Source organism: Bombina bombina, chromosome 2 (assembly GCF_027579735.1).
Source record: "Bombina bombina isolate aBomBom1 chromosome 2, aBomBom1.pri, whole genome shotgun sequence".
NCBI lineage: Eukaryota > Metazoa > Chordata > Amphibia > Anura > Bombinatoridae > Bombina > Bombina bombina.
Genome location: NC_069500.1, coordinates 306,643,040 through 306,665,058, shown reverse-complemented (window position 1 = coordinate 306,665,058; position 22,019 = coordinate 306,643,040). Strand labels below are relative to the sequence as shown.

At 43.2% G+C, this 22,019-nt stretch overlaps 1 protein-coding gene across 1 annotated transcript in view; it reads left to right on the top strand.

Moving 5' to 3' along the window:
• The window catches only part of LOC128648765 (alpha-aminoadipic semialdehyde dehydrogenase-like), a 283,737-nt gene that overhangs the window by 133,923 nt on the left and 127,795 nt on the right, over positions 1 to 22,019 (top strand). The window contains 1 exon segment of the mRNA XM_053701624.1: positions 18,953 to 19,047. Within this exon segment, the coding sequence (XP_053557599.1) occupies positions 18,953 to 19,047 (95 nt within the window).

Genomic DNA, 22,019 nt, shown 5'->3' with positions numbered 1-22,019 from the left:
CCAGGCTTGGAGCAAGGGTAAACAGGCCAAGAAGCCTGCAGCAGCCTCCAAGACAGCATGAAGGGGTAGCCCCCAATCCGGGACCGGATCTAGTAGGGGGCAGACTCTCTCTCTTCGCTCAGGCTTGGGCAAGAGATGTTCATGATTCCTGGGCTTTAGAAATTGTTTCCCAGGAATATCTTATGGACTTCAAAGACTCCCCCCCAAGGGGGAGATTTCACATTTCTCAATTGTCTGCAAACCAGACAAAAAGAGAGACGTTCTTACGCTGTGTAGAAGACCTACTTACCATGGGAGTGATTCACCCGGTTTCAAGAACGGAACAGGGGCAAGGGTTTTACTCCAACCTGTTTGTGGTTCCCAAAAAAGAAGGAACTTTCAGACCAATCTTGGATCTCAAGATCCTAAACAAATTCCTCAGAGTCCCGTCTTTCAAGATGGAGACTATTCGGACTATTCTGCCACTGATCCAGGAAGGTCAATATATGACCACCGTGGACCTAAAGGATGCGTATCTGCACATCCCTATCCACAGAGATCATCACAGATTTCTCAGGTTCGCCTTTCTGGACAGACATTACCAGTTCGTGGCTCTTCCCTTCGGGTTGGCCACGGCTCCCAGAATTTTCACAAAAGTGCTAGGGTCCCTTCTAGCGGTTCTAACACCGCGGGGCATAGCAGTGGCGCCTTATCTAGACGACATCTTAATTCAAGCGTCAACTTTCCAACTAGCCAAGTCTCACACGGACATTGTGTTGGCTTTTCTAAGATCTCATGGGTTGAAGGTGAATATAAAAAGAGTTCTCTCTTCCCTCTTACAAGAGTTTCCTTCCTAGGAACTCTGATAGACTCGGTAGAAATGAAAATATTTCTGACGGAGGTCAGGAAATTAAAACTCGTAAACACCTGCCGAGCTCTTCATTCCATTCCGCGGCCGTCAGTGGCTCAGTGTATGGAGGTAATCGGACTTATGGTAGCGGCAATGGACATAGTTCCATTTGCTCGCTTACACCTCAGACCACTGCAACTATGCATGCTCGAACAGTGGAATGGGGATTATGCAGACTTATCTCCTCAGATAGATCTGGATCAGGAGACCAGAAATTCTCTTCTCTGGTGGTTATCACAGGTTCACCTGTCTCTGGGAATGTGTTTCCGCAGACCAGAGTGGATCATAGTTACGACAGATGCCAGCCTGCTGGGCTGGGGTGCAGTCTGGAACTCCCTGAAAGCTCAGGGGTTATGGTCTCAGGAGGAGACTCTAAAAAAGATATATGTGGTAATGCAGCGCTAAGATGAACCCTAAGCTGTGATACACAAAGGGGGTCTAACCAGTCCCCCAAAGAACAAAAACTGAAGGAAATAGGAGTGATCACAGCGCCAGAAAGGCCTGAGGGTCAGTATACACACAAAAGCAATGAAATTGGATTGGGTACTAAATAGAATTTATTACATACAATTAATTGTATGTAATAAATTCTATTTAGTACCCAATCCAATTTCATTGCTTTTGTGTGTATACTGACCCTCAGGCCTTTCTGGCGCTGTGATCACTCCTATTTCCTTCAGGAGGAGACTCTCCTCCTGATAAACATTCTGGAACTGAGAGCGATATTCAATGCGCTTCAGGCGTGGCTTCAACTGGCTGCGGCCAAATTCATCAGATTTCAGTCGGACAGCATCAAGACTGTAGCTTATATCAATTATCAAGGGGGAACAAGGAGTTCTCTAGCGATGATAGAGGTTTCCAAAATAATCAGATGGGCAGAGACTCACTCTTGCCATCTTTCAGCAATCCATATCCCAGGAGTAGAGAACTGGGAGGCGGATTTCCAAAGTCGACAGACTTTTCATCCGGGGGAGTGGGAGCTCCATCCGGAGGTGTTTGCCCAACTGATTCAATTATGGGGCACACCAGAATTGGATCTGATGGCGTCTCGTCAGAACGCCAAACTTCCTTGTTACGGGTCCAGGTCAAGGGATCCCCAGGCAGTGCTGATAGATGCTCTAGCAGTGCCCTGGTCCTTCAACCTGGCCTATGTGTTTCCACCATTCCCTCTCCTTCCTCGTCTGATTGCCAGAATCAAGCAGAAGAGAGCTTCGGTGATTCTGATAGCACCTGCGTGGCCACGCAGGACTTGGTATGCAGACCTGGTGGACATGCCATCCGTCCCACCATAGACTCTGCCGCTGAGGCAGGACCTTCTGATTCAAGGTCCATTCAAGCATACTTTCTCTGCGTCTCACTGCTTGGAGATTGAACGCTTGATTTTAGCAAACCGTGGTTTCTCTGAATCGGTCATTGATACCTTGATTCAGGCTCGAAAGCCTGTCACCAGAAAAATCTACCATAAGATATGGCGTCAATATCTTTACTGGTGTGATTCCAATTGTTACTCATGGAGTAAGATCAGGATTCCTAGGCTATTATCTTTTCTCCAAGAAGGATTGGAGAAGGGATTATCAGCTAGTTCCTTAAAGGGACAAATATCTGCTTTGTCTATCCTTTTACACAAGTGTCTGGCGGATGTTCCAGACGTTCAGGCGTTTTGTCAGGCTTTAGTTAGAATCAAGCCTGTGTTTAAACCTGTTGCTCCGCCATGGAGTTTAAATTTGGTTCTTAATGTTCTTCAAGGGGTTCCGTTTGAATCTATGCATTCCATAGATATTAAGCTCTTATCTTGGAAAGTTCTGTTTTTAGTAGCTATCTCTTCGGCTGCTTTACAGTGTGACTCCCCTTATCTTGTTTTCCATGCGGATACGGTGGTTTTGCGTACCAAACCCTGATTTCTTCCTAAGGTTGTTTCTAATAGGAATATCAATCAGGAATTTGTTGTTCCTTCTCTGTGTCCTAATCCTTCTTCCAAGAAGGAACGTCTGTTGCACAACCTAGATGTGGTTCGTGCTTTAAAGTTCTACTTACAAGCGACTAAAGATTTCCGTCAAACATCTTCATTGTTTGTTGTCTATTCTGGAAAGTGGAGAGGTCAAAAGGCTACGGCAACCTCTCTTTCTTTTTGGCTGAAAAGCATCATCCGTTTGGCTTATGAGACTGCTGGCCAGCAGCCTCCTGAAAGGATTACAGCTCACTCTACTAGAGCGGTGGCTTCCACATGGGCTTTTAAAAATGAGGCTTCTGTTGAACAGATTTGTAAGGCCGGGACTTGGTCTTCGCTTCATACATTTTCCAAATTTTCCAAATTAGATACTTTTGCTTCTTCGGAGGCTATTTTTGGGAGAAAGGTGCTGCAAGCAGTGGTGCCTTCCGTTTAGGTACCTGTCTTGTCCCTCCGTTCATCCGTGTCCTAAAGCTTTGGCATTGGTATCCTACAAGTATTGGATGAATCCGTGGACTCGATACATCTTGCAAGAGAAAACTAAATTTATGCTTAACTGATAAATTTCTTTCTCTTGCGATGTATCGAGTCCAGGCCCGCCCTGTCTATTTAAGACAGGTAGTATTTTTTATTATAAAACTTCAGTCACCTCTGCACCCTATAGTTTCTCCTTTTTCTTCCTAGCCTTCGGTCGAATGACTGGGGGGTGGGGTTAGGGGAGGAGCTATATAGACAGCTCTGCTGTGGGTGCTCTCTTTGCCACTTCCTGTTGGGAAGGAGAATATCCCACAAGTATTGGATGAATCCGTGGACTCGATACATCGCAAGAGAGAGAAATTTATCAGGTAATCATAAATTTAGTTTTTTTATGAGTGTATAAACCTCCTCTAAAATTAGTAGGTCACTCTTGGACCATGATATAGTATACATACACAATGGTGGTAAGTATATTGTATCTCTAGCCACTTTTGGGCTTGGTAGAGCATAAAACATTAACTATATATATATAAACAACAGAATGTATAATAAATTTCAACAATAAATGGTCATATGTTGGTCTTCTGTAAAATATACGTAGTTCACTCATCAGCAAGTTATCACAGTCTAAAGAAGTACAGGTGATCAGAGATATGCATACAATTAATACCAAACTAGTAGCAGTGGTATAATAGGTCATATATCAATCTGTCTATTTCATTTCAATACAAAAACATGTGTTGTTCACACTTCAAAGACTATCCATAACTGCACATTTTTAAGATCACTGAAAAGGAATATTGTTGATGAATGAATTAGGATGTTCCCATGAGAAGAGAAAATACATTTTTCTATAGGATATATTTTCCTTTGCTTACAAAGTAAGCTCAATGGTATAAGGGGGGCGGAGCCACCAGAAACTTAAAGGGGTGAGGTCAGGGGGTAAAATAAAGAAATATAAGTTTAAGGCTGGGTTGGTATAAAAAGTATATCACCCCCAAACCCATATGGTAAAGGGACATATGTTGGATCTCCCCTCAGGGATTGCTGTCACCACTGGACGGGGCGGGAAAGGGACATTGGGTATTACCCGCTCTATCTCGCAGAGCGGGAAAGGGGAGGGGAGATGTCTTTTTTTTTTTTTAACTAAATTGGGATGGTCAGAGGGGTAGGGGTGATAAAATACTCAAAAATATGAAAATTAAGAAGTGAAGCGACTAAGGATCATCAGGTTGATACTATGACGCTTGTTGATACCTTCTTGGACTTACTGTCAATATGCAATGTGGCAGGTGTAAATGAGAGCCTACATGAGCAGGACGCTAGCCAGGTGATACAATCAGCTTAGGGAATTGCCTATATAGTAATATAGTATAATGAAATTTAAATTGGCTCAGGACTAAAATGTGATCATGTCAATAGCACTTATCTATACTCTTGTATGTAGTTAAACCTCACCACTTAGGCACGGGCACTATACCCAAGTAGCAGGTCAGACAGATATATAGGTAGACAAGTATTTATTTGTGGTAATCTGCTTTTTGTCTGTAGACGTAGTCCATAGTAAGACTGTTCTAATAAAGGGTTATTCTTAGCCGTAGTGAAGCTTTTGAGATTTGATAGGTCTGAATATATAAGATCCTGATCATAGAAAGACTTATGTTATTATTTAAAGTGGTAGTGGTTGGTATCATAGAGCTCTGTGTGTCGTATATAGGCCTCAAGCCTCAGGTGGTGTGGCGGCAATCTTCTGTTCTAGCTCACATCTCTGACAGCACTGGACTTAGGAGCGATCTCCACAGCAGCTCAACTAGATTTGTGGTATGATCAAGCCTTTTAGTCGGTATTAAGCCCCTTATTTAGCTGTTTATCCCCGGGAGCTCAGAGACCAGGCGTCCATCTCTGAGCTTGGTTAGGCACCGCCCCCTTATTTAATTGTTTTTAATTTAGTAAATGTATTTAATTGTAGTGTTAGGTTTTATTGTAACTTAGGTTAGGTTTTATTTTACAGGTACTTTTGTATTTATTTTAGCTAGGTAGTTATTAAATAGTTAATAACTATTTACTAACTATTCTACCTAGTTAAAATAAATACAAACTTGCCTGTAAAATAAAAATAAACCCTAAGCTAGATACAATGTAACTATTAGTTATATTGTAGCTAGCTTAGGGTTTATTTTATAGGTAAGTATTTAGATTTAAATAGGAATAATTTAGTTAATGATAGGAATTTTATTTAGATTTTATTTAAATTACATTTAAGTTAGAGGGGGTGTTAGGGTTAGACTTAGGTTTAGGGGTTAATACATTTAGTATAGTGTCGGCGACGTTGGGGGCGGCAAATTAGGGGTTAATAAGTGTAGGTAGGTTGCGGCGACATTGGGAGAGGGAGATTAGGGGTTAATAAATATAATGTAGGTGTCTGCGATGTTGGGGGCAGCAGATTAGGGGTTAATACGTATAATGTAGGTGGCGGCGGTGTCCGGAGTAGCAGATTAGGGGTTAATAAAAATAATGTAGGTGGCGGTGATGTCGGGGGCGGCATATTAGGGGTAATAAGTGTAAGATTAGGGGTGTTTAGACTTGGGGTTCATGTTAGGGTGTTAGGTGTAAACATAAAATGTGTTTCCCCATAGGAATCAATGGGGCTGCGTTACTGAGTTTTACGCTGCTTTTTTGCAGGTGTTAGACTTTTTCTCAGCTGGCTCTCCCCGTTGATTCCTATGGGGAACTGACTTAAGCAGCGCTGGTATTGGAGTGCAGTAAGGAGCACAATTTTGCACAACGCTCACTTCTTGCCTTTTTAACCCCGGGTTTGTAAAAACCTGTAATACCAGCGCTGTAGGTAAGTGAGCGGTGAGAGAAAACTGCTCGTTAGCACCGCATAGCCTCTAACGCAAAACTCGTAATCTGGCCGAAAGATATTTTTGTGCAAGCTTGCTCAATTTGGGAAAGTTAATCTGATGCAGTTTCCAATTTCCACCATTGCAGAAGGTTTGTCTCACTATCAATGGAGGGAGAAAGCAGGATTTATGTTCAGCTCTGATGCTTTGGCTTCTTCAAGTTGCAAAGATGGCGCAGCGGACTCAGTCTTGAAAAAGCTTCCTAAGACTTTTTTGATTTCTTTGCGGCAGGACCATCTGATGCAGTTGCTGGCACTGTGTCTTCTACATCTTCTACATTTACAATTACTTTGCATGAGAGAATGCTGATTGCTTGACTTGGCGCCTGCACCACTTGCTGCTCATACATCACCCTGGCCTTGATGCTTGGAATTTTATCCACATTTATGTAGCTTGTCTTGAATCGGGGATCAAGGAATGATGCCATATCTAGCAGATCTTGAGTGTGTTCTTCATAATTTCTATCCATATATTCAAGAATTTGAGATTTCAGTGTCTTGGTCAGGTCAAAATCATCTTCCTCCAGAGCCAGTAACTTTGTGTTTTAATAGATGCAGAACTGGTTTCATATATGATACACTGACTACGTAATTCTCTCCAGAAAGGGCATCAGTAAAATCTTGAACTTGACCCAGTGCCTTACTCACAGATTCAAGAACATCAGTGTCCTGCCATTGTGGAACCAGATGTCTGTTTTTTCTGTCTGCAGAGAGAACCTGAAATCATGCTCTCTGTTGCTCTAAAACTCTCTCTATCATCTGTTGTCTTGAGATCCACCTTGTTGGGCTCTCTGTTATAAGTGAATGCTTTGGCAGTTGAGGTTCTTCCTGGGCTTGAGTTAATGCCATCTTCTTTTTCCAGCTTTGTGAGAAATGTCAAAAAAAATGTCTTGCACAGGCTTGTGGCTCTAGAAATGCGAGGACAAAAAATAGCAGCACCACTTGGTATAATTCAATATCCTTTAATATGAGACATCATAAAAATAAACAACGTTTTGGTCAGTACCTGACCTTAATCATAATTCTCTATTTTTTTGGATCAAGAAGGAGGATGATCTGCTTCTGCTGCAATTAAGACAAGAGACCACAGGCTTGCACTTGAATATAAAGAAAACAACAATGGGCTGCTTGATAATGCAGTCACCTGGATTGAAGAGACTACAGACTTGCACTTGAATATATATAGAAGACAACAGCGGGCTGCTTGATGATGCAGTCACCTGGATTGAAGAGACTACAGTCTTGCACTTAAATATATATAGGATACAACAATGGGCTGCTTGATGATGCAGTCACCTAGATTGAAGAGACCACAGGCTTGCACTTGAATATAAAGAAGACAACAATGGGCTGCTTGATGATGCAGTCCCCTTGATTGAAGAGACCACAGGCTTACACTTGAATACAGAGAAGACAAAAATGGGCTTGCTCATCATCATGTTTGACTGACTGGGGCAACACTGGCTTTCACTGGAGGAGACTGACCTTGCAGTTGTAGAATACACTGGCTCTGGAGGACTGGCTGAATAGCTGACTTTGCTGTTGTAAAAGACACAGGCTACAGGATGTGGATGACCTTGCTGTTGTAGAAGACACAGGCTTGCAGTGCACTTGCAGGATGACTTTGCTGTTGTAGAAGACACAGGCTGCAGGATGTGGATGACCTTGCTGTTGTAGAAGAAACAGGCTTGCAGTGCACTTGCAGGATGACGTTGCTGTTGTAGAAGACACAGGCTGCAGGATTTGGATGACCTTGCTGTTGTAGAAGAAGAAACGGGCTGCAATGTGGAACCACAGCTGTTGGCTGACTTTTTTTGAACATGATACTAGGAGACGACACACAGGCAGTATTTGTTGTTGGTTGAACATAAAAGAGTTATAGAATAAGGTGGTGGGAGGGAGGAAGAAATAGACATAGAATGGTATGGGGGTCAGGGGAGACAATTCTACTTTTTGGAAAGACAACAAACACACACAGAAAAAGTGAGGGACTGGGAGGGACATCCTAAAGTAAAAAACACTTTTTTTCTTCATTAAATTAATTTATTTAATTTCTGTTCTATCTTCTACACTCAATTCAATTATATATTAAATATATAATAATTATCATTCATCTAAGTATCTATCTCTATATCATCATCTATCTAGTATTTTATTTATATTATTAACAATATATTTTCCATCTAAAAGGAAAGGAGTCCACGGCTTCATTCATTACTAGTGGGAATTCAGAACCTGGCCACCAGGAGGAGGCAGACACCCCAGTCAAAGGCTTAAATACCTCCCCTACTCCCCTCATCCCCCAGATATCCTTTGCCTTTCGTCACAGGAGGTGGCAGAGAGGTGCCGGAATATCGGAGGTCTCTTATGAGGGGTTCTACCCTTCTCAATGGGACAGGAGTTTAAGTAGCCCTTTAAGCTTCTCATCTTGAGGGCCTGGGTGAACGTTAGAGTCCAGAGATACAGGAGGAGCTTCCCTTTGCGACACCATCCCGACTTATATTAACAGCTCCTTTAGCAGTCGGCGTTGATGAGTTTCGCAGATTGCTTTCTTCTCTCAAGTCCATGTCAAGAGCGCTGCTACTACTTGTCACACTTGAAGTGCCGTGTTCCTGTCCCACGGCGTAGATTCTGGTAAGATTGTTTCATTTTTACATTATGATAACACAGAATCAGGGCCACAGTGTGGCGCCTTTATCTTTATAGAAGCAAGGGGTAATATTCCTATGAGGGGATTATTGAGCAAGGGGGTATGTACATGATAAGTTTATTATGTGAGTGCTGTGTTATGTGCAAGGACGTGGCTCTGGCATTTTTGTAGAACTGACAGGTTCTCTCCGGGAGTTTGCAAGATTTTGGTGCGCTTTCTCATCGGCAGGGGCGGTCCTGCTTAGTCATCCTTGTGACCGGGTGGGGCGTCTTCACTTCCGATCTGATTTGCGACGGAGGAGACAAAGCGGTTTCTGAGTCCGGTTCATAGGAGGTGGTGAGTGCCCCGGCCATTGGTGGTTATAAAGGGGCCTGTTCTAGTCTTTTTCTAAAAGCTATGGAGGATTCTAACGTGTTAGAGGGTACTCCATCTTTATCTAAGTCTTATACCTGTGTTTATTGTGAGGTTTTAGTAGCCCAGCCTGCGCAATTGTGTTCAACATGCCTTGAGAAGGCTAGGACTTCCAAACATAAGAGAATGTCTAGCGCTACTGAGCCGTCCACCTCTGAGGGGTCTCCGTTCCATGAGGTGCGTTTCCCATTGGTGTCACCTATTCCACATGCAGCGCCCCAGGGTCCGACTTGCCCCTTCGGGGGAAATTGCTTGGCCGCCGGACTTTGCGGACCAGCTTGAAACTGCAGTCGCTAAGGTGATCCATGCTTTGCCGCGTTCTGCTAAGCGCAAGCGTAGAGCTTTTCATAGCGGCCTGACCCACGAGTTGTCTCTGTCGGATGCCCCAGAGGGGTGGTACAATGAAGAGGCCCAATCCGACGCGTCGGAAGAGGCCCTTTCGTGGTCGGAGTCTGTGTCATCTAAACCTCCGGCAGCGGAGGAACCCGGTTTTCGGTTTAAAATGGAGAATTTGCGTTTTTTGTTAAAGCAAGTGCTGGCTACCTTAGAGGTTCCGGAACCCAAACTACCAGAGGAGCACTCCATTCCTAAGTTGGATAAGGTTTAGGAAGAAAAGGTGGTTCCCCAGACCTTCCCAGTTCCTGTCAAGATGGCGAACATTATTAAGAATGAGTGGGAGCGATTGGGTTCTTCCTTTTCCCTTTCTTCTCAATTTAAAAAGCTTTTCCCTGTCCCGGAGGCCCAGCTAGAGTTGTGGGGGACCATTCCCAAGGTGGATGGGCCATCTCCACGCTCGTTAAGCGCACGACGATTCCTTAAAAGGATAGTTCTTCGTTCAAGGAGCCTTTGTATAAGTAGTTGGAAAACATGTTGCGAAAGATGTTTCAGCACACAGGATTTCTTTTTCAACCGGCAGCGTTTGTAGCGGCGGTTGCTGGAACTGCGTCATATTGGTGCGATGCATTATTTGATATGATTGAGGGTGAGCCCTCTTTCGAAGAGGTGCAGGAAAAGATTAAGGCCCTAAAGTTGGCCAATTCTTTCATTCGTGACGCTAATATGCAGATTATCCGTCTAAATGCCAAGGTGCCAGGTTTTTTGTTTCTTGCACGCAGAGCTCTGTGGCTAAAATCTTGGTCGGCGGACATGACCTATAAGACGAGGCTGTTATCTTTGCCTTTCAAGGGCAAGATCCTGTTCGGTCCAGGTCTGGACTCTATCATATCCACAATTACGGGAGGCAAGGGTGCCTTCCTTCCCCAGGATAAGAAGGCGAAGCCTAAGAATGCTAATTTTCGTCCCTTTTGCGGGGATAAGGCGCAACGCGCTCAGCCCACCGCCAAAGCGGACCAATCCAAGGGTGCCTGGAAGGTTATCGTACAAGTACCCCATGCAGAAAGGGGTCTAGGGTATTACTCAAATTTGTTCGTGGTCCCAAAAAAGAAGGGCAATTGTCGCCTGATTCTGGACCTCAAATGTTTAAACAAGTTCCGGTTCATTCCATCGTTCAAAATGGTAACAATCGGATGCATTCTGCCCCTAGTTCAAGAGGGGCAGCTAATGACTTGAAGGATGCCTATCTTTATGTTCCGATTCGCCGGGACCATTTCAGTCTCCTCAGATTTGCCTTTCTGGATCAGAATTTCCAGTTCATAGCGCTCCCCTTCTGTCTGGCGACGGCCCCGAGAGTCTTTACCAAGGTCCTGGGGGCCCTTCTAGCAGTGGTCAGATCCCAGGGCATCGTGGTGGCACCCTATCTGGATGATATTCTGGTTCAGGCGCCATCATTCCATCTGGCAGAGGATCACACTAGGGTCCTGCTGCAGTTACTCCAATCTCACGTTTGGAAGGTCAACCTCAAGAAGTGTTCTCTGGTTCCCAGTACCAGGGTGGAGTTCTTGGGCACGATCATAGACTCCATGTTCATGAAGATCTTTCTCACGGACAAGCGACGCGCAAAGATGGCGTCCACCTGTCTTGCCCTTCAGTCTACACCGTAGCTCAGTGCATGGAAATGGTTGGGCTTATGGTTTCCAGCATGGACAGCATTCCATTCACCAGGTTTCATCTCAGACCTCTTCAATGGTCCATGTTAAGACAGTGGAACGGCAATCATTCTGATGTGTCGCAGTCGATACACAAGGATGCGCAGACTCAGATTTCCCTTTCCTGGTGGATCCGCCCGGATCACCTGTCCAGGGGAACATCCTTCCTGAGACCATCCTGGGAGAATGTTACCATGGACGTGAGTCTGGTGGGATGGGGAGCTGTTTGGGGTGCCAGGATGACACAGGGGAAGTGGTCTCTCTTAGAGGCCCTTCCAATAAATATTCTAGAGCTTAGAGTGATTCACAACGCTCTGGAGGCATGGCCTTGTCTCAGAGACTTCAGCTTTATCAGGTTCCAGATGGACAACATCACCTTGGTGGCTTACATCAACCACCAGGGAGGCCAGAGGGAGGTATCTCAGATACTGGAGTAGGCTCTCTGCGATCCACATCCCGGGTGTGGACGATTTTCTCAGCAGACAGACTTTTCCCCTGGGGGAATGGTCTCTTCGCCCCGAGGTGTTTGTGGAGATCTGTCTCAGATGGGGGACGCCGTAGATCGATCTCATGGCTTCCAAATTAAACTGCAAGCTTCCCTGATACAAATCGAGGTCAAGGGACCCCAAGACGGAGCTAATAGACGCATTGGCGATGCCTTCTGGGTTCGGTCTAGTATACATATTACCGCTTCTTCCTTGTGTAGTGGCGCATATAAAGCAGGAGAGAGCATCCTCCATTCTGATTGCTCCTTCATGGCCAAGGACGACATCGTTCGCGGATCTGGTGGGGATGTCATCCTCTCCGCCATGGAGCTTACCCTGTCAGAGGGATCTGCTGGAACAGGGACCTTTTCAACATCAAAATCTCGATTCTCTAAGGCTGACTGCATGGAGATTGAACGCTTAGTCTTGGCAAAAGGGGTTTTGCGGAAAATGTGATTGACACTCTGGTTCAGGCAAGAAAACCGGTCACTCGTCGCATTTATCATAAGGTGTGGAGGACTTTTTTGTCCTGGTGTGAGACTCATGGCTACCCTTGGCACAGGGTGAAGGTATCCAGGATTTTGTCCTTTCTTCAAGAAGGATTGGAGAAGAGTCTCGCCGCTAGTTCCCTATAGTGGCAAATTTCGGCTTTATCTATTCTGTTACACAAGAGACTTGCTGATCTCCCTGACATACTATCCTTTGTTCAGGCTCTAGCTCGAATCAGGCCTGTCTTTAAGCAGTCGGCTCCTCCTTGGAGCTTAAGCTTGTTACTTAAGGTCTTGCAGAAGGTCTTGTTTGAACCTATGCATTCTCTTGACATAAAGATTCTATCATGGTAGGTTCTCTATCTGTTGGCCATTGCATCGACACACAGAGTTTCTGATCTGGCGGACTTGCAATATGAGCCCCCTTATCTGGTGTTTCATGTGGATAAGGCTGTTCTTCGCACTGGGGTGGGGTTTCTCCCTGTAATGAATTAATTCACTGCATCAATTCAATCCTTTGTATGGATCACAACTGTGGATGATAGGTTTTGTATCACTTAGCTGTAAATTAACATATGGATAAATGTTAATTTTAGGGCACAAAGTGAGTTTATATAGAATTCACAAACTTGAATTAATATGTGAATAGGCGTAGAATCTCTCGCTATGTTTATACTTGCAAATTAATAAAGTATAAATTTTCCACACTGGAAAAATAGCAATGAGGATTTTATGCTGGTAATATAATTCTAAGTACAGCCAAAATGTTTAGGAAACCACTGAGACCACACTACCTGCATATAGAGATTAGCAGGAAAATGTTCTGTGGCAGCAGAGCGTGTGAATCAGTGAGACAGGCTGAGACAGAACGGTTGAACAGCTGATATGACGCCTGCTTGTAAGCTGAGCCGTCTGGAATAGTTGTGATGTCACTGCTTAGGAATGTCTTGCAGTGAGCAGCTCCGTGTTTGTTGAAACTTGCAATGAAACTCCACGAGTAGCCTCTGGATTCACATGAATACAGATATTTACGCCATATCTTATGGTAAATCCTTCTAGTCACAGGCTTACGGGCCTGGATCAAGGTCTCAATGACCGAATCTGAGAACCCGCGCTTAGATAAAATTAATTGTTCAAAATCCAAGCAGTCTGCTTCAGAGAAACGAGATTTGGATGAAGGAACGGACCCTGAAGCAGGTGGTCCTTCCTCAGAGGTAGTCTTCAAGGTGGAAAAGATGACATTTCCACTAGGTCTGCATACCAGATCCTTCAAAGCCACGCTGGAGATATGAGAATCACTGACGTCCTCTCCTGCTTGATCCGAGCAACGACTAGTGGAAGGAGAGTGAATGGGGGAAACAGGTATGCTAGAGTGAAATTCCAAGGGGCTGCCAGGGCATCTATCAGGACAGCCTGTGGATCCCTTGACCTCAAACATGTTAGGGTTTTTTCCCTGCTTTGTTTGCCATGTGCTGCTGGCAGCCATTTTACTCACCTCTCTTGCTGACTCTGGTGCATACTGTGTGATGCTGCTCATTTCCTGCACTTCCTTTTATGGCCAGGCTGGTGTACATTATCCGTGTGATACAGGATGCAGTCTCAGAATTATGATGTCATCACTTATTATTTAAAGGGCCTCTGTTCAGTATGCTTTGCCCTTGCGTTGTCTCAGACCTGTTTGTGAGAGCTCCTGTGTATTACCTGGCTGGCTGACATCTCTCCTGGTTCCTGATCCCTGGCTTGTTCCTGACTCTGCTGTTCTCCTTGTTCCTGATTCCGGCTCGTCTGACTATTCACTTTGGCTCCTGACTCGGCTCGTCTGACTATTCACTTTGGCTCCTGACTCGGCTCGTCTGACTACCAGCTCTGGTTTTGATTCCTGGCTTGTTTTTTGACCTGTGGACTTTTTATAAATTTTTTCTGTTAATAAAGGTGTGATTATTTTTTGCACTTCTCGTCTCAGTCTGATTCCTGGCATCCTGACAAAACTGTACCTCGGAAGCTTGGCATTCTGCCGAGATGCCATGAGATCCAGCTCCGACCACCCCCATTTGAGGGTCAAGCTGGAGAACACCTCCGAATGAAGTCCCACTCCCCGGCATGAAGTCTGTCGGCTCAGAAATTACCAATTGGCCTGTCCTGGAATTTGGATCACAGATAGACAACAGTTGTGGTTCTCCGCCCACTGAATAATTCGAGCCACCTCTGTCATGGCCAAGGAGCTCCGAGTTCCTCCCTGGTGGTTGATGTACGGCACCGAAGTTATATTGTCCGACTGGAACCTGATAAACCGGGCTAAAGCTAACTGAGGCCAGGCCAGTAAGAGCATTGAAGATTGCTCTTAGCTTTAGGATGTTTATGGGGAGATCTGACTCTTCCAAAGTCCATAGACCCAGATCTTCCAACGAGGGCCCCAGACTGCTCCCCAACCCAGCAGGCTGGCATCCATGGTCACAATCACCCAGGAAGGTCTGTGAAAGCAAGTTCCCTGGGAGAGGTGTTCCTGAGACAACCACCTCGGAAGAGATTCTCTTGTTGCCTGATATAGATCTATTCGCAGAGACAGATCCGCATAGTCCCCGTTCCATTGTCTTAGCATGCATAACTGCAGAGCTCTGAGATGGAACTGAGCGAATGGGATGATGTCCATTGAAGCTACCATCAGACCAATTACCTCCATACATTGAGCCACTGGTGGCCGAGGAGAGGACTGAAGGGCAAGGCAAGAGTTGAAAGTCTTAGCCTTTCTGACCTCTGTCAGAAAATTTTTCAGAGATAGGGAATCTATTATGGTCCCCAAGAACACTACCCTTGTAGCTGGAACCAGATAACTTTTTCCCAGATTCACCTTCTATCCGTGGGAGCAAAGAAAAGAAAACAAGATCTCTGTATAAGAATTTGCTTGTTGAAAAGATGGCGCCTGAACCAGAATGTCGTCCAGATATGGTGCCTATGCAATGCCCCAAGACCGGACCACTGCCAGAAGAGCCCCCATAACTTTTGAGAAGATTCTGGGAGCTGTGGCCAGTTCAAACAGAAGAGCTACAAACTGAAAGTGATTGTCCAAGAAGGCGAACCTCAGAAACTTGTGATGATCCTTGTAAATTGGAACATGAAGGTATGCATCCTTGAGGTCTATGGTTGTCATGAACTGACCTTCTTTGACCAAGGGAAGAATGGAACGTATAGTTTCCATCTTGAAGGACGGTACTCTGAGGAACTTGTTTAGACATTTTAGGTCTAAACTTGGTCTGAAAGTTCCCTCTTTCTTGGGAACCACAAACAGATTTGATTAGAATCCCAGACCCTGTTCCTGAGATGGAACAGGAACTATTATTCCCAGGGCGGAAAGATCCTAGACACAATGTAAGAATGCCTCTCTTTTTATCTGGTCTACAGATAATCTTGAGAGGAGGAACCTGCCTCTGGGAGGAAACGCCTTGAATTCTAGTTTGTACCCCTGAGATACGATGTCCACCGCCCAAGGATCTGGAACATCTCATATTCAAGTTTGAGTAAATTAAGAAAGTCTGCCCCCTACTGGATGCGCTCCCGGATCGGGGGCAGGCTCTTCATGCTGATTATGAATCATTTGCTGGCTTCTTAGATTGCTTCCCCTTGTTCCAAGACTGATTGGGCTTCCAGGAAGGCTTGGACTGTTCCTGCTTGGAAGAGGGGGTGGAGGCTTACCTCTAAAGTTTCGAAAGGAAAGAAAATTACTGACGCTCTTTCTGTCTATTTCTCTTATCCTGTGGGAGGATATGTCCTTTTCCTCCTGTAATATCTGAAATAATTTCAGCCAAGCCCGGCCCAAACAAGGTCTTACCTTTGTAGGGAATCGCCAAAAGCTTGGACTTAGATGAAACATCTGGAGACCAGGATTTCAACCATAAGGCTCTGTTTGCTAGTACAGCAAAACCAGATATTTTTGCTCCCAACTTAATGTCTTGTAAAGAAGCATCCGTGATAAAGGAATTGGCCAACTTAAGAGCCTTAATCCTATCCTGGATCTCCTCAAGAGGAGTATCTGTCTGAATAGAATCAGATAACGCATCAAAGCAGTAGGCTGCTGCGCTGGTGGCAGTGGCAATACACACCACAGGCTGCCATTGCAGACCCTAGTGAACATACATCTTCTTTAGCAAGGCCTCCAGTTTCTTATCCATTGGATCCTTAAAGGAGCAACTATCCTCTATGGGAATAGTGGTCCTCTTGGCCAAAGTGGAAATTGCTCCTTCCACTTTAGGAACAGTCTGCCACGACTCCTTAATAGAGTCAGCTATTGGAAAATTTTCTTGAAAATTGGAGATGGAGAAAAAGGAATTCCAGGTCTCATCCACTCCCGTGCAATAATCTCTGTAGTACGGTCTGGTACAGGGAAAACCTCCACCGCAGAGGGAACATCAAAGTACTTAGGATTGACTACGACAGTCGTATCAGAGTCGTCCAAGGTAGCTAAAACCTCCTTAAGTAACAGACAGAGGTGTTCCAGCTTAAACCTAAAGGATACAACTTCAGCTTCAGAAGAAGGAATTGTACTGTCAGAGTCTGAGATTTCTAGCCTCAGACGCTACTGAAGTGTCTTCCTCCTCAGACTTTTGAGAAAGAGTACCTTGGCTAGCCACAACCTGATCAGAAACCTTACACACTGATTCTTTAAACTTCCTCTTGCACTTTCCCTGGAGTATGGGAAAAGCAGACAGCGCCTCAGATACCGCAGAGGATACCTGGGTAGCAATGTCTTGCAAAGAAAATCCTGCCGGATTGTGAGAGGAAACGCAGGGCACTCCATGTGTAGAAAAAGATTGGAGCACTTGAGGGGAAAGCTGCGGCATATCTGGTACAGGAGAAACCTGAACAGCATCCGACTTAGCTAATGGTGGCTCAAGATCAAAAAGTCTGTCCCTATAACACAAAGTTCTCTCAATACATGAACAAAATGGTACTGGTGGTTCCACCTGGGAGTCCAAACCTAGTTTGCATACAATAATCTGCAAAGCCTCTTGATCCATCTTGTAACAAAAAAGCCCCAAAAGAGAAAATAAAAACGGTGTTTATTTTACCCTTAATAAGATAACTGATAAAAAAAGCTACTGTGCCTTTAAATTAGGTTTTTGAAGAAAAAAAATAGAGCAGATATACTTCAAATTCCCCAGGCAACCCCTCTACACTTCAGCAGCTTTACTGAGGTGCCTACCTGTCCTGCTGCCTGAGAACGATTCCACCACTCAATTGATCTGTCTGAACAACGGACCTGTAAATCCGTCGTCTAAACCGTCTATAGCGGAGCAGCCGACATCTGTGTCACTATTCCGGAAGCTGAATTATCCGATACTTTGTCTTCAGAGAGAAAACGGAAAGCGCGCCAACTAACTGCCACCTCTGAAAGGACCCGCCCCTCTTTTAATTTGGGGCCGTCCCGGCAGTCGGAATTACAAGTTCCTATGAAAGTATGACCGTACTAAAAGATTATACAAAAACGGCCCACAAACCTTACAAAAGCCCTGTCCGGATCTCAATCAGAGCTAAAAACCCAAACTGAGCCACCAATAACAATAATGAAACGCTAAATAGGTTCAATAATAAAATGTCCCCTTAATTGGTAACTGGAGCTAGCTGCTCAAGTGCCAGATTTTCCTTACACTTAAAGAAAAATTAAACATGGCACTTACCTGAAAATCAGTCTGTCCGGCAGCTCACCTGGTTTGAGAGGGTGACGCTCCTCACATGGACCTGTGGAAAAGGAAAGAACTGAGTAAGCTTACTCAGGCTTTCAGAATAGGGCAGCAAAATTGTTTGAGAAAGCGCAGTGAGGATTGTACCCCACAAGTTCCTAATTGCTTAAAAGCCACCACTGCCCTACTGAAGAGACTGACATGGACCAAGGCTAGACCCCAGGAAAGATCAGAGCAAACCTACTCTGCTTTAAAATAATACAATCTTGATTGCAGAACTTCTTATCAGACACCGAAAACTTCACCACCTCCTTGCAACGCAGGCAAAGAGAATGACTGGAGTTTGTGGGAAGGGAAGTGACACTTAAAGGGCAATAATACCCAAATGTTTAAACACTTGAAAGTGATGCAGTATAGCTGTAAAAAGCGAACTAGAAAATATCACCTGAACATCTCTATGTAAAAAAGAAAGATATTTTACCTCAAAAGTTCCTCAGTAGCCACATCCCATTGTAAAGGACTTCTAAGCAGCAAATCAGTATGTCTGTCCCGGGACAGCGGAAGAGGCGAGCTTTCGTGCATCACTTCTCCATCCTGTGCCATTACAGATGTTTGTTTCAAACCTCCCGTATCAAAACCATATTACTCTTCTCTAAGCACAGATACTAAATAATTTATACCTTTCCTGAATGGTATAGTGGAAATGATTTAAAAAAAATAATTCTATTTTACTATCTATTAAAACGCTGTCCTCTGCCCGTTCAACTCCCCAATGTTCTGCTGTAATTTATAATGATCTATAACATTAGTACATTTCCTCTCTGGTGGTACTTTTATTGATAATGATTATTAATATTTATTAAAACTTTTTTTATTTTTTACCTGGCAGTATAAGTAGTTTAGGCAGCTTGCATGATTTTTCATTGTGTAATATAATTCCTACCTTCATTCGGTTTAATTGAATTCATTTGTCTTTTCTTAGTGTTTGAAGATGCAGATCTTAACCTTGCCACTTCTTCAGTTCTTTTTGCTGCTGTTGGTACAGCAGGTCAGAGATGTACAACAGCCAGGCGACTGGTAAGAAACCAAGAAACCATTCAGAACATGTATATATCCAAATCTATTCAATATTCTTCTTTTTTTACTAGTATGTTCTTTTACTGCACTTTTCGACAAGCTTTAAAAGGGACATAGAAGCATGAATGAAAATCTCTGATTCAGAACATAATTTTAAAAACAAATCGGTAAAGAACACATGCCTTGAATACTATGTAACAGCACTGTGTGTAATGTTAGTCAGTGATTGTGTACTTTAAATGGAGCCTAGATACTGGCATGGGAGTGAGGCAGTCCAGGGATTCCTAGTAAAACGCCCCTATGATAATGTGTCTAATCCAGCAGATGGATAGTATCCTCAAAGGAAACCGATACACTCACATAGCATAATAATGTAGGGAAAAGGCTTTATGTGAAGGAAACGGCAAGGTACTCGCACTTTTAAGAACTGATGGCTCTAAGATAATGGCGCAATACAATAATCCACAGGAACATTCTTCTTTTACAATTCATTAACAACTCGTGTTACATTAAAACCTTAAGGGCTAGATTACAAGTGAGGTGCAAACGGTTTTGCGCTAGCGCAATCGTGTTTTTTGCGAGCCATTTTGATTGCGCTGATATTACAAGTGGTGTGAAATTGAGATTGTGCTAGCACGATCTCCCTTTACGCATCAAACTTTACTGTGATCCAGAGCTGTGGTTAGCTGTTGTCCGAAACCATAAATTTGCACAAAACACTTCAAAAATACATGACAAAGTACAGTTACACTTATGTTAACACTGTCTGACACAACATTTTAAATAAAAATGTTGCACAAAAAAGTTATAAGGGCTCAAAGATCTCGGGTATTAGAAAAAAAAAAGGCAGGCTAATGGCTTTAAGATTGAGTTACATACATATACATAGATATTGATAAAGATGGATATCTATCTGTGTGTGTGTGTGTGAGTATAGAAGCAAACAAAAGCACTCTCACGTCTTCTTTGTAGTTAATCAACAACCAAAATGTATTCAATAATTGACTCAATACAAAGAATACCTGAGAGTGCATTTGTTTGCTTCTATATTCATTTCATCTTTGCACTCAGGCTGATGTCCCAGGAGGGTGGATTCACTTTTTGGGAGTGTGTTTATATATATATATATATATATATATATATATATATATATATATACATACATATTTCTTTCATGTAATTGGCAGGAGTCCATGAGCTAGTGGGGCAAAGTTTCCCAAACCTCAAAATGCCTATAAATATACCCCTCACCACACCCACAATTCAGTTTTACAAACTTTGCCTCCTATAGAGGTGGTGAAGTAAGTTTGTGCTAAGATTTCTATGCTGATATGCGCTTCTCAGCATTTTAAAGCCTGATTCCCCTCAGAGTACAGTGAATGTCAGATTGATGTGAAGGGAGTATTACCTATTGAATGCAATGGTTTTCCTCACGGGAGATCTATTTCATAGGTTCTCTGTTATCGGGTGTAAAGATTAGTCTCCTACCTCACTTTTCAGATCGACGATATACTCTGATATTCCGTTACCTCTACTGATAAACGTTTCAGTACTGGTTTGGCTATCTGCTATATGTGGATAGGTGTCTTTTGGTAAGTATGTTTTCAATATTTAAGACACTGTCAGCTATTGTTTGGCACGTTATGTATTTATATAAAGTTCTAAATATATGTATTGTACTTATATTTGCCATGATTCAGGTTTTCAGTATATTAACTTTTGCAGACTGTCAGTTTCATATCTGGAAAATGCATTTTTTTTGAAAAATGTATTTCTTACCTGGGGAATAGTCTTTTTTCAATTTGACTGTCATTTTAAATTTGCGGGCAGAATTAGGCTCGCGAGGGCGCAAAATGCCAAAGTATATTGCGTCATTTTTGCCACAAGATTTTTTGGCGCTAAGTTACATTCGATGACGCAAATTCGTCACTTAGTTGACGCCGAGTCCTTTCACAAGGTTGCGTCTTCAATGTGTCATTTCCGGATGTTGTTAGCGCTAAAAAATTTTTTCCTGTTTGTGTTGTGCGTCATACTTGGCGCCAAATATTTTCATTTTTTAAAACCTTATTCCTATATGCCTCTTGCCTTTTTTCTCTATCAGAGGGCTATGCTGTTTGCATTTTTTCCAATTCCTGAAACTGCCATATAAGGAAATTGATAATTTTGCTTTATATGTTGTTTTTTTCTCTTACATTTGCAAGATGTCTCAATCTGACCCTGTCTCAGAAATCACTGTTGGAACCTTGCTGCCTGATAACAGTTCTACCAAAGCTAAGTGCATTTGTTGTAAACGTGTGGAGGTTATATCTCCAGCTGTAGTTTGTAATAGTTGTCATGATTAACTTTTAAACTTTTAAACTTTTTTAAACTTTTACATGCAGATAATGTGTCCAGTAATAGTACATTGCCTGTTGTTGTTCCTTCAACATCTAATGTACAAGATATACCTGTGAATTTAAAAGAATTTATTTCTGATTCTATTCAGAAGGCTTTGTCTGCCACCCCGCCTTCTAATAAACATAAAAGGTCTTTTAAAATTTGATGAAATTTCAAATGACCAACAACATACTGAATTATCCTCCTCTGATGAGGATCTGATTCAGAAGATCCTTCCTCAGATATTGACACTGACAAATCTACTTATTTATTTAAAATGGAGTATATTCGTTCTTTGTTAAAAGAAGTGTTGATTACATTGGATATTGAGGAAACTAGTCCTCTTGATATTAAAACTAGTAAACTTTTAAATTCTGTTTATAAACCTCATGTGGTTACTCCAGAGGTTTTTCCAGTTCCTGATGCTATTTCTGAAACGATTTCTAAGGAATAGAATAGGCCTGGTGCTTCTTTTATTCCATCTTCAAAGTTTAAAAAATTGTATCCTTTGCCAGCAGTTACATTGGAGTTTTGGGAAAAGATCCCCAAAGTTGATGGGGCTATTTCTACTCTTGCTAAACGTACTACTATTCTTA